The 13,153-nt window shown below is 51.3% G+C and overlaps 1 protein-coding gene across 3 annotated transcripts in view; it reads left to right on the top strand.

Annotated features, from left to right (window-relative positions):
- Nucleotides 1-2,246: 2,246 nt before the first annotated feature.
- Nucleotides 2,247-13,153, top strand: part of E2f2 (E2F transcription factor 2) — a 25,425-nt gene continuing 14,518 nt past the window's right edge. The window contains exons 1-4 of one of the 3 annotated variants that reach the window (XM_029553786.1): nucleotides 2,247-3,115; nucleotides 8,178-8,283; nucleotides 11,466-11,685; nucleotides 12,576-12,728. In XM_029553786.1, coding sequence (XP_029409646.1) covers nucleotides 2,849-3,115; nucleotides 8,178-8,283; nucleotides 11,466-11,685; nucleotides 12,576-12,728 — 746 coding nt within the window. In that variant the 5' untranslated portion in view covers nucleotides 2,247-2,848. Of the gene's footprint in view, nucleotides 3,116-8,177; nucleotides 8,284-11,465; nucleotides 11,686-12,569; nucleotides 12,729-13,153 lie in introns of all 3 variants that reach the window. The other 2 variants (XM_008848592.2, XM_029553787.1) reach the window with 2 other exon arrangements.

The raw sequence follows: 13,153 nt of genomic DNA, 5'->3' as shown, positions 1-13,153 counted from the left end.
TGACTGAGATCACAACACCAAGCATGGATGGGGCAAGAATTCAAGCCCAAAGAGACCTGCCCACACCTCTTGCAGGAATTCATCGGTTCCCAGGCAGTGAAACTCCAAAGCCAACCCCAGCTGCCTGAAACTCAACCACAGAGAACTGGCTCTCAGCCCCCTGGATGCTGGCTCCCTTCTTTTCTCCCAGCCCCACCCTACCACCCCCGTTTCCCTCCCTGGCCCTTAGGGCCTTGCTTCTTCTCCAAACCTGCTCAGCTACAATTCTTTCCAGGCTCCCTCATCTGTAAAATGGGGATAATAATAGTGCTAGGCTCTTAGGCGTGTTGTGGGGATCAGAGCAGATGCTGGAGGTAAAGTGCACATGGCCAGTTCTCACTACCAACAAGCAACCATCATCTCCACCATCGTGTTAATGACGCCTCTGAAGAGCAGGGACAGAGGCAGGGTACCAACTGTATCTGTATTGGGTGGTTGAGAAAATGGAGATTTGGAGAGGTGGGACAACAGCTGACCAGTGCTGCTCAGCTAGGAAGTAGAGAGCAGGACTTTGTTGGAGCCTCCAGACTTTCAAATCTCACTAGCTACTGCTACTCTTTGCTGGACACACAAGTAAGCCATAATCAATTATTTTTTGGTCTTTTTGAGACAGTTCCAGCTGGCTTGGAGCTCGTTATATAGACCAGGCTGGCCTCAATCTCAGAGATCCACCTGCCTCTGCCTCCTGAGTGCTGGGATTAAAGGCATGTGCCATCACACCTGGCTCTGTAATCAATATTTAGTATTCACCGTCTGTATGCCCCATTCAAAGAGAGATTTGATACAGACCCTTGAAGGAACTGAGAAAGCAGTGGTCCTCAAAGCAAGAAAGCAAAGCCTTGTTTGAGGCAGAACACGTTAAGGGTTCAAAAAGGACAAGAGCCCTTCAGGATGACAGAAGGGAAGCAGGCAGGGAATGCTTCCCGGAGGAGGGGCAGTTTAAACTGGACTTTAAAGGACCAGTTAGATAGGCAGACTAAAGAGGTCTATGTCCCAGAGATAAAGTCAGAGATGTAGCCCCAGATGCCAATTCTTGAGGCTCTAGGAACCAGGCTCTGTGCAGAAAGCTTTGCACTTATTATTTCTTAAGATATCTCCGTGGTCCTATGAGGTGTTACTAGGGATGAGAAAACCAAAGCTCAGAGAATTGAAAAATCTTGTCTCTCAGCTTAGTAAAAAGACTTAAGGCCTGGCTTCGATTTCAGGTATGCTAGCCTGAGCTACCCCATCCTTGATGATCTGTTGAGGTCTTAACCTGGGGACAACTCTGGAAAGCTTTGAATGATCTGTTGAGATCTTAGACTCTGGAAGGCTTTGAATGCCAAGGCTCAGACTTGCATAAAAAAATCACACAGTGGACTTTGAATAGGCAGGCAGCTGCTGGAGGCTCTGTCACTTGCCACCCAAGGCCACTTCTCCCAGCCTCTTTAACTGAAGAGATGAAAATATAAATGGGTGATCAACAAAGGGCAGGGGGGTGTGAGTTGAATGAGGGAGGAAGACTGTTAATGGCCAAAGAATTGTTTAGGAGAAATCTGGTGGTATTTAAGTATTTACTGAGGGTTGAGGTCCTGGGAAGGTGGCTGATGACCAAGTCAGAGCTCTGCAGGACAGACCCTCACTCAAGATACGCTTTCACAGGGCAGGGCAGCGTTTGGGAGAATCAGGGAGGAACCCTTTACTGGAAGAAACAAGGACTCTGAAGCTGGACTGTCCTAGATTGAGTTGCCAGTTCTGGGATCAGCAAATCTGTCCCTATGACCCTAGGCAAATGATCGGGCCTCTCAAGCTCCCTGGCTTTACTCACCCAACTTCCAGGATTGTTGGATTAAATTAAACAACATAACACATGTAATGATCTAAACTTGGTGAATTGTAAGCATACAGTAGGCACTCAATAGATGCTGGTTTTCCCTTTGAAAATGGATAAATGTGAGGCTCCACTCTCCTTCCCCTTTTGCCAAGAAAAGGAACAAGTTCTTGGCTTTCTGAACAGGAAATAGGACAATATTAATATATTAATAAATGCATATAATCTAAGCAACAACACAGACTAACAAAACGTCGTGTGACTTGGGAAATGCAAATGTCCCCCGACCCCAGGGAACTGGGGCCATTTTTCCGTGCGGTTCACTACTTTGCCAGTCTCTATTACCGCGCGTCCGGGAATCATCCTCCGACTGGATCTCGCTCCTCGGACGCTGGCAGCAGGTGTCGCGGCCCCTTTAAGCTGCTTTGCTCTGGTTGCAATCCCAGTTTCTCAAACCAGTCCTTTCCGGGGGGAGGCGGAGCCTGTATTTGTTGCCCAGCCAATCGAAGCGCGGCATTTTCCGCGGGAGATCCGAATTTCGCGGCACGTAGTTTGGCGCTTAAAAAAAAAAGAAAAGAAGAAAAGAAAAAGGACCTAGCAAAACTCGGGGACCTGAGTGCAAACAGAGAGCGCAGCGGCGGCGGCCGGGATCCCTCGAGTGTGAGCACACGCGTGTCCGCCGAGCTCGAGGCTGCCCGGGATACCCGCCTCCCCGCGCCCTCAGGACCTGGGGCGTCCCGGCCCCCCGGGGGCGCGCACCCGGCCGGGCCAGCCCCTGGCAGTGCCACCCGCGCCTCGAGTTCTCCAAGCAGGCGATCTCCCAGCGCAGCGGGGCTGGGCGGCGGGCCAGGAGGGGAGGGTCCGGCTTGCCCGGCGGGCGTCCATTGGCGGCTCCTCCTGGCGTCCGCGCCATGCCGCGGGCCGCGTGAGCCGCTGCAGAGTCCGCAGGTGCCCAGCGGGCGCGTCAGACCCGGGTGGGCAGGGGGCGCCGCACTCGCCATGCTGCGCGGGCCGCGGACCCTGGCTCCGGCCACCGCGCCGCCTGCAGTGGGGTTGCGGGCTCTGAGCCCTACGGAATTGTGGCCTCCTGGCCTCAGCAGCCCCCAGCCGTGCCCCGCCGGCACCACCACCACCACCACCTACTACGCCTCGCTTTACCCGCAGACAGTGGTGCCTCCCACTGCAACCCTGGGCATCTGCCTGGACGCCACCCCCCACGGACCCGAGGCCCAAGTTGTGCGATGTGTGCCGGAAGGCCGGCTGCCGGTAATGCTGGGGACCCCCCACTGCTTCCCCCACGCTTTCCTCGGTGGGGAGGAGGGGGGTGGAGTGAAACAGGTAGCGTTAGGCTAGAGGGAAGAGGTGCTCTCTGTTTTCAGAACTATCCATTGCCCCCAATATCTGAATAAGAGACCCTTCGTTTTGGCACTGGATGAAATCTCATCCTCTGTGGTGCAGTGCAGTGAACACTGGACTGGGAGTCTGCAGACCCAATCCTATGTCTGGAAGTGGCTGCATGACCTTGGGGGGAGTCCACAAGGCACCGACATGGCTACAATTCATTCATTCCTTCATTGTTTGCGTCGGAAACCAGCACCTGCTGTTTCAAGCCTGGGGATTTCCTGGTGACTTTTAAGACAGGGAGGTCTTGGGTCACCCTGGTTTGGACAGACTTCAGATTGTCCAGCCAGCTCCTTCCCATGTGTGGGTCTGAGGTCCTTCTCCCAGCTTGGTCTATTCCTAAATAGCAATTGCAGATTTAGTTCATCCCTCAGGGTTCTGGCTGGTTCTGCCAGCCAGGCCTGCCCGGTGTGGCATCAGAGTGGTGACATGGGGCTGCGACACTGGGTGTGTTCTGTGAGGGTGAAATTCTTGGAGCCCATGTGAATGGAAACAACCTTAGGGTGGGGTTGGAGTAGGAAAGAGCCTGGAGGAGTTGGGGTGAGAGTTGGGGTTCAGTCTGGTTCCGGGTCCTGATTACCACTAACGCACTGTGTGTATTTGAAAAAGTCAGGGCCTCAGTTTCTTTTTCTTAAAAAAATGTTTAAATTGCATCTATTTATTTTGTATGTGTATGGGTGTGTGTGTGCCAACTTGGGACAACTTCGGATTGTCAATTCTCCCCTTCCACCATGTGGGTCCTGGAGGATCAAACTCAGGTTGTCAGGTGTGACAGCAAACACTAAGCCATCTTGACAGCCCCAGTTCCCTCTTTTTGAATGTGTGCTTGTGCGTAGGTAGTTGTTGGGCTCCTTCAGGGTCACTTCCAGTTCCAGGTTTTGGAGGCAGGCCCCAGGGAGGGGAGATATATAATAGGGGTATTTATAATGCTGGTAAATCTGGGTACAAGTCTAAGACCACCCCCTGTGTCTTGGGCGTTTTATTAGACAAGTGGCACCTACCCCAGCTCATTTTCCTGCCTTTGGAGTCAGGCTTTGCACCTTCCATGACCTCAGGTGTAGGAAGGCAAGAGACAGCTATGTTATCCCCATTTGACAGATCAAGCAACTTACAAAAATTATTATTTTGCCTTGTCTGGTGTTTAACTTTTTACAGCCTAATGCATTTGTATAGCCTGTGAAGTCATTAGACCAAGTAGCTCCATGTTATGGGGTAGGGGTTGAGGGTCAGAAAGGGAATGTAACCTGCCCCATATCATACAGGGAGATGGGGTAGAGTGACCTGACCTACAAGACAGCTTTTTCTATGCAGTTTTGATTTATCCTGGAACTGCCTAATTTAGGAGCTAGGTGCCCCAGGAAAGGCAGCTCCGTGGCTGATCTCTGGCCACCTGCTTTCAGATGTAGAGTGTCAGTAACAGCTGTGGTATTTGAACTGCTTTGGACCTCCCTGACCAACCCGCCAACCCGAGTGCATCTGTCTGTTCTACCCTCCCAGGGGGGCTCCGGGATCTTAGCAAGAATGGCTCTTGTGTGCCAAGCACTGCTTGGCACTCTTTACACAGTCTCTTGATTAAGATGCTCCAAGCAGGTGAGGAAACTATGCAGAGGTAAAGTGGAGGTGTTTCCTTGCATCACACTCCCCAAAGGCCTGCCAGGCCTAAAACCCATCTCTGGTCCATCTCCAGATGCTGAGGCCCCTGAAGCCCCATGAGCAGACCTACCCCTTGCTTACTCATTTTACAAGGGTGTGACCTGGAGCTGCTCCAAACCCAACCCTGGGTGTGGCCTTCTGCTTTGTGGCCACGCTGCAAAGTTCGGGGTGAACAGGATTTGTTGGGGGAGTTAGCCTTTAAAGGAATGGCAACCAAACTGAGTGGCAGAACTCAGGTCTCCTTGCTACTGTTCCCTGATTCATTGTATTTGCTCCTACCCTCTGGAAAAGGCTGGGGAACACTCCCATCTGAAATCTCACCAGGCATGTGGCATTATTTTCTGTCAACCCTGCAGGTATCTATGAGGACAGTTTCTCTAATTTATTGTATTTCCCAAATGTCCTCTGAGAATCATAAAATATGCTGTTTGTTTTTGAGTCAGGGTCTCACTGTGTTGCCAGCCTGGGCTTGAACTCCCATAATCCCAGCACTAGGGAGGCGAGGTAGGAGGATTATTGAAAGTTCGAAGCTAGCCTGGGCTACATAGTAAGACTCTGTCTCAAACCAAGCAAAGTCCTGCCCTCAGCCTCCCCAATAACTGAGAAGGTAGACTGGACATAAATATTTTTTGAACTCCATAAACCAGGGGCAGAGCAACAAGCCCCAGGCTGTCCTGCCACCGGAGGGGCTTTAGGAGCTGAAGGCAAGGTGATTCCTGAATTTGTTTCCACCCTACTACCTGATGTAGGTCTGAGATGACCTGGCTCCCTGCTCTGTGACCTTGGGCAAGTCACTTCCCTTCTCTGACCTTTCGTGCCCACCTTGTTGGCCCCTTGGGTCCTCTGCTTCTCTGGGGCTGCCTGAGCCCAGAGAGTGCTCTACCTAAAAGGGCTTGTTGGTGGACTTACATCCTAACCAGGCCAAAGAGGCTATCCCAGAGGGTCCAGGTGAGAGCCACACTGCCCTCTGGGTGTAGTCACAGACCTTTGCTCTCTTTAGCCTCTACTGTCTCTTTTCAACTCACCCTTGAACTTTACCCTTGGGGGTGCTCTGCCTGAGTGCTGGCAGCCCCTACATTGGCCTGGGCAGAGCTCACCTTACTAACTCCTCAGCAGAAGTGCTGCCTATTAGCCCAACTCTGTAGGTGGATCATGGTCACCTGACATCCCAGCTAAGCATGGGGCCAGTCTAGCTTTGACCCCATCTGACCCCAGGGCCTGCTCTCAAAGCCTCTTCGGGGCTTGTCCTCTGTCACCTGGGCCCTGCAAGCTCAGCCCAGCCACAAGCTGATTTATCATCTGAGCAATGCCTATAGCTTTCCGCCAGATGTCCTTAGATGGGGGACATTTTTCTGCTTAGGTTCCCTGGGAGTACATGGAGTTCAGGAGGGAGCAGGGTATGAACGTGTGAGTGATGGGGTAGATGGCATAGCCAAGTGTTGGCCCACATTCCAGCAGTTCCTGGGGGAGTGTGTGCGCATGGAGTTCTTGCAGCATATATAGTAATTGACTTTGGAGTTGGACAGACCTGAGTTCAAATCCTGCCTCTGCTTTGGTCTGTGAGACTTTAGGCATGTACCTTAACCTCTCTGAATTAACTTGTCTTCCAAGAGATTGCCAGTAGTGAGAAACTGTAGAACCCTGAGAGCATGGGATAGGCCCAGCACAGGGCAGGGCAGGGTTTCCTCCTGCCCCCTGCTCTGCAGGTAGTGAGGGAGGGAGGAGTGTGGGATGAGCTGGAACCTGGCTTGACCTGCCCCTTCCTTTCCCTTCCCTTGGATGGATGGAGGGTGCTGGAATGAACCACTTTGATTAAAAACGAAGACCTTGGTACTCACCTGACCTTGATTACACTGATTACCAGCTACTGATTACACTGGTAGTGCTGGAGGCTCAATGAGGGCTGGATGCTGAGACTTGGCTCCTAAGTGGTGGAAGGTCTGAGTGGGTGGCTAGACTTTTCTTCAGTGACAAGAGATCCTCAGGAGTCTAGGGCTTGGGTGAGGAATATTCGGGAGAGAGACTTCAAGAGGAATGAGCTGGGAGGTATTTGGATTTTTTCTGCGCCTGGGTATGGGATAGAGAGGTGGCATCTAGTCCAGGGAGACTTCCTGGAGGGGGTGGAGGAAGGGGGAGCTGACACCTGTCAAGCCAGCTGTGCTCAGCAGCAGTTGGAAGGCTCAGCCCTTCGGAGCATGACCTCACCAAGTGTTAAAACAGAACTCTTAGCTGGGTGGGGGTGTTGGGGGACAGAGGAAGGAAACAGGTTCAATGGCCTCAGAGGGTGTGGTGTTTCCAGGAAGATATTAAGATGAGGTTTGGGGAACAGACTGTATTTCCTGAGTCCCCTACTGTGTATTGAGCTGCGTGCTGAGAACTTTCCAGAAATTACTCCAGAGGCCTTGCCACAACTCTCAAGGTCATTGATGTTCAACCCCAGGAAACTGAGGTGCTTAGTTATGGGACATATTCCTAGGTGACACAGTGAGCCTATGAAGGTGCTGGAGATTCCGGCTGGCCCTCTGCCCAATGCCCCAGTGCCCCAGTGACCCTGCCCTGTCCTGCCCCCACCCCATCCCTGCCCAGCCGTAACCCAGCAGGGAGGCCCTTTCCGGGCATTGCAACTCTAGCCTCATTGTGGCCCTGTGGTGGTGGTGGCCGGGTAGAGAGGAGCAGATGGGCTGTGGTTTGGTTTCCCCAGCAGGTGTTTCTCAAGCTTGGCGGGAATGGGGAGGGGCAGCAGGGCCTCAGCTGCTTGTCCTTAAGACACTGGGGAAGGATTCATTGTGTCTGAGCAAAGAAAGAATGGCAGGCAGTCTATTCAGGAGGCCCCAACCCTTGAGTTGAAGCCCAAACATGGGGGTGGGGATGTTTGCACTGTTTCCCAATGTGGGCACCTCCCTGGGGTGTGGCACAGAGCCAGGAAGTCCCCTGGGGCCTGGGCGGATGCTGGCCTCACCCTGATAAGGGCCAGCTGTGGGGCTGTGATGGGCACAGGTTCTGTCTGAGCCAGCTGCTTCTGCAAGGGGCAGGTCCCCAGCCTGATGTGGTTTAGGTCCGGCCCACTCCTTCCTTCGCGTGTGCGTGTGTGCGCTCGCGTGTAACAGATGCTCAACACTCACCTCGAAGGGCTCTGACGTTTCTTTACCAAGGACTGGAGGCAGACAGACCCAGGAGGTGGCCTCATGTGGTCTCCTTGCCCTGGCCTCAGGTCAGAGGAAGGCCTGATTCTCAAACTCTGTCTCTCCCGCCCCTCTTTCCCTATCTCTCAAAGGCCAAAAGGAAGCTGGACTTGGAGGGCATCGGGAAGCCTTCGGTCCCTGAGTTCCGGACTCCCAAAGGGAAATGCATCCGAATGGATAGCCTGCCCAGCCCCAAAAGTAAGAACTTCCCATGGGGCACCTAGGGTGGCGCAGGGTGGGGCAGAAGGCGGCAGCCCTGCCCAAATCACCCACACAGTTGTTTGTGTCAGACCTCTCCTTCTCCAGGGTTTCCTGTGTGTTCTCACTTTAAAAAAAAAAATTTATGTGTAGGAGTGTATTGCTTGCATGTATGTAAGTGCACCCATGTTGTGCAATACCCATGAAGGTCAGAAGAGGGTGTCGGCTTCCCCTGGAACTGGAGTTTCGGATGGTTGTTAGCTGCCAGGTGGGTGCTGGGACTCAAACCTAAGTCCTCTGCAAGAGCAGCCCCTACTGTTTACCTCTGAACCATCTTTCCAGCCCCCATATTCTTGGTCCTGTCCAGTTGATAGGATGATGTCCCTTTTTACTGATGGCCAAAGTAATACAGCTAGTGAATGGAACTGGGACTAGAGCCTTACTCTGCTCTTGCACACTGAACACCTGCTCTGCCCAGCTAACCATGATGACCAGTGTTTATTTGGGAACTTACTGTTTTGTTTTTGTTTTTTGGTCTTTTTGAGACAGGGTCTCCCTGTGGCCTCAACTGGAACTCACTCTGTAGACCAGGCTGGCCTTAAACTCAGAGAGATCTGCCTGCCTCTGCCTCCTAAGTGCTAGGATTAAATGCGAGCGGCCCCATACCTGGCTGAGTTTATTGGTTTTTTTTTGGGTGGGGGTTGGTTGTTTTGAGACAGGGTCTCCCTGTGGCCTCAACTGGAACTCACTCTGTAGACCAGGCTGGCCTTAAACTCAGAGAGATCTGCCTGCCTCTGCCTCCTAAGTGCTAGGATTAAAGGCGAGCAGCCCCATACCTGGCTGAGCTTACTGGTTTTTTTTTGGGGGGGGGTTGGTTGTTTTGAGACAGGGTCTCCCTGTAGCCTCAGCTGGCCTGGATTCAATATGGAGACCAGGCTGGCCTCGAATTCAAAGAGATCCACCTGCCTCTGCCTCCCTAGTGCTGGGATTAAAGGCATGCACCACCACACCCAGCTACTGTTTTGTTTTGTTTTTTTAAATTATTTTTAATGTGTGAGTGTTTTGCCTGCATGTATGTAAGTGCACTTGTGCATGCAGTGCCTGTAGAAGAGGACTTTGGATCCCCTTGATCTGGAGTTGGGGATGATTGTTAGCTGCCATATGGTTGCTAGAACCTGGGTTCTTTGCAAGAACAAGTGCTCTTAACCCATAAGCTGTCTTTCCAGTCCTGAGCTTACTATTTAAATTTATTTTTTTATTTTATTTTATTTAGCCAGGCATGGTAGTGTATACCTTTAATCCCAGCATTCAGGAGGCAGAAGCAGGTAGATCTCTATCAATTTAAAGCCAACCTGGTCTACATAGGGCATTCCGGGCCAGCCAGGGTTACATAGTGAGACCCTGTCTCAAAAAACAAAATTTTTCTTTCAATCTGAACTTCCTAAAAAAGAACGCAGTCTGAGAGGATCCCAGGCTAACCAGGCTCTTCCTCCCACATGCAGATAGCACCTACTGATTCAAGGGGAGATAAACCTTGGATTAATCCAGTCTGAGCTACCATAAGGTTCTTAAAATCCTGAGGCTGGCCAGCTGGAGCCTTCCTAAAGCTAAGCTGGAGGGAATTACCTCTGAGCAGTGACTACTCTGGTTAAACGGGGAGTTTCCGCCAGCCAGCTTGTCCAGGCATACTAACTTCCCTAGAGACCCACTGAAGGTATATGACTCAGCAAAAATGCATGGGCGTCAGGAATGGTGTTCTAGTTAGGACTCCCACCTGACTTTACTGTTTCCCCCTTTTCTGTGAACCCTAATTCTCCCATGTAAAGGAGGCATAGCTAGATCTAGGATTTTAAGAAGGTTTACTCTTGGAGCTGGAGAGATGGCTCAGCAGTTAAGAGCACTGCCTGCTCTTGCAGAAGACGTAGGCTGGAATCCCAGCACCCACATGGTGGATAACTGTCCATAACTTCAGTTCCAGGGAATCCAACACCCTCTTCCGTCCTCAGAGGGCACTGCATGATATGGTTGCACTTACATACATGCAGGCATAGCACTCATAAAATAAAAAGAAATTTTAAAAAATTAAAAAAAAGTTTTTTAGTTGATTGGTTAGAGGTTGCTCCAAACCAAGACTTAAGGGTTCTAAAGCTCAGCAGGACTATGAAAAACAAACAAACAAAACATTGAGTAGGGCAGGGTGGTTGTATACCTTTAATCTCAGCACACAGGAGAAAGAGGCAGGTGGATCTTTTAATTTGAGGCCAGCCTGGTCTCATATCCGGTGAGTTCCAGACCAGGTGGGACTACATGAGACCTTGTCTCAAAAAGAAAGAAAAAAACCAAATGCATCGATCAGTTAGTAATGCCTGCGTGGACACAGAACATGACAAAACAGTACATGATAAACACTTGGCTCTCTGTGTTAAGGAATTCTGAAGTCCTTTTCCTGAGGAATCTGGGACTTAAACTAGTTTGGCCACCAATGTCTATGTGACTTCAAGTCACTGGATTGCCAAAGTCCCCTTGTGGTTTAAGGCTGCAGCTGAGATGTCATCTTGCAACATCAACCTCATTGAAAAAAAGGAACCTTTTTCTTGAAACTTCCCCATTTGATGTTAGATGACTGATTCCTCTCATAATTATTGGGCTACACAAGGAAAGAAAGCGCAGACACGCATCTATAAAAATGCTCTCAAATCCAGGCTTGTCATTCCCTCCCTACCTCACTGGGGGAACAGGATAATGGTTAAGAAGGAAGACCAGAATTCCAGCTTTGCTGAGTGAATTGAACAAGTTACTGACCTATTTGTGCCTCTGGTATTTGCATAAGGAAAGTGCTCAGAACAGTGACATTCTCCCCAACCCCCCACCCCTGCCGTAAGCAGTCGTTGGAGATGTTGATATGGCTACCTGAGCTATGGTGGAAAAGTACTGTGAACTAGGTAGGAGTGGGGACACTTGGCTTCCGGTCTTGACAGCACTCCATGACCATGAGACCTGCAGGGAGTCACCTGGAGGTTGTAGATTCCAGGTCTGCACTACCATAGTGAAGGCCCCCTGCTCTGCACACTGGAAGGCACATGGTGAAGGGTGGGAAAAGGTGTTGCTTAGTGAATCTGGATCCATGGAGAATCCCTAGGCTGGCTCTCCCTGAGCTGTGAGTGAGCCCCTTTCCTCCTCAGCCCCCAAGTCTCCTGGGGAGAAGACCCGGTATGACACGTCTCTGGGGCTGCTCACCAAGAAGTTCATTTATCTCCTGAGTGAGTCGGAGGATGGGGTCCTGGACCTGAACTGGGCAGCCGAGGTGCTGGATGTGCAGAAGCGGCGCATCTATGACATCACCAACGTGCTGGAGGGCATCCAACTCATCCGCAAGAAGTCCAAGAACAACATCCAGTGGGTGTGAGTGCTTGGGCTGGGCCCGGGTTCCACCAGATGGGTGCATGTGCTGTGGGCAGGGCCAGGAGCCAGTGCCAATGGCTGTGAGTGTTGGGGCGGAGGGGAGAGTGACTTTTCTGGAACAAGTGCCCACCAATATCTTTATGGGCAGGAGCATAGCCAGTGTGTTGGAGAGTGGATTGGAAGAGCAGGTGTTACTTGCTAGAGTAATAGCAAGAGAGAATACAGGAAGGGGCAGAGTGGGGAAGTTCTACGAATTGTAAAGGCCTGAGAGGACCCCAGCTTCTTGGGCCAGGGATCTGCCCAAATCCCTCTCTCTTGGCTTTGGAACATCCCCTGAGAGCTGAGTAGGCATGAGCCAGCTTCCTATCTCCACCCCTGCAAAATCTGAAAGGAACCTGGCCTGATCCCTAAGGAAACCCAACAGGGGAGCCAGGACTGAGGTCACTGACTCCTTACCATCTGAGGGAGGCTGGGGCATAAGGGTGTACTGCACTCTCTAAAACTCCACCCCTGCAAAATCTGAAAGGAACCTGGCCTGATCCCTAAGGAAACCCAAACAGGGGAGCCAGGACTGAGGTCACTGACTCCTTACCATCTGAGGAAGGCTGGGGCATAAGGGTGTACTGCACTCTCTAAAACTGGGGTTCAGGCTTTGACTTGTTTCTTATCCCTAATCTACCCCTAAACTTGAAGTTCTAGACCACTGCAGCTCCCTCAGAGCTAGGCATTATCATGGGTTTGCATAACCTGGGGGTGGGGGTGAGGGGCAGGCACCATTGGAGATATGTGACCGTTACCAGCTCCTTGGTACAGCTGTTTCAGCAGCCCTGGGGTGAGGACCATGGATATGGACTGACAATGACATTGGGGCTACTGTTTCCCAGAGGCAGGGGACTATTTGAAGACCCCTCCCGACCTGCAAAGCAGCAGCAGCTGGGGCAGGAGCTGAAGGAGCTGATGAACACAGAGAAGACCTTGGACCAGCTCATCCAGAGCTGCTCAATGACGTTCAAGCGTCTGACGGAGGATAAGGCCAATAAGAAATATCCTTTCTGTTGGGAGAGGTGGAGGGATAGGGCCTCTGTCATATGGAAATCTGTCCTCCATTGATTTCAGTACCCCTTTCCAAGGACTAGCTCCTCTAGCAGGTGGACACATCTGTACCTTCCTTACTGCCTTTTTTGGTTTGAATTGGTTTGGTCTCTCCCTCTCTTTCCCTCTCTCTCCCTCTCTCTCTTTCTTTCATACCTGGTACCCATAGTAATATGTTGATAAGGCCTAGAATGGGTGTTTGGATCCAGTCTAGATTTTCCTTTTTAAATATTTTATTTATTATTTTTATTTTCTGTGTATGAGTGTATTGCCTGCATGTATGTGAGTGCACCCGTGTCGTGCATTGCTGTGGAGGTCAGAAGAGGCTGTTGGATCCCCTGGGACTGGAGTTACGGATGGTTGTTAGCTGCCAAAT

The sequence above is a fragment of the Nannospalax galili genome, unplaced genomic scaffold (assembly GCF_000622305.1).
Source record: "Nannospalax galili isolate Female #2095 unplaced genomic scaffold, S.galili_v1.0 scaffold184, whole genome shotgun sequence".
Lineage (NCBI taxonomy): Eukaryota > Metazoa > Chordata > Mammalia > Rodentia > Spalacidae > Nannospalax > Nannospalax galili.
This window is presented reverse-complemented; position numbering and strand designations above follow the sequence as displayed.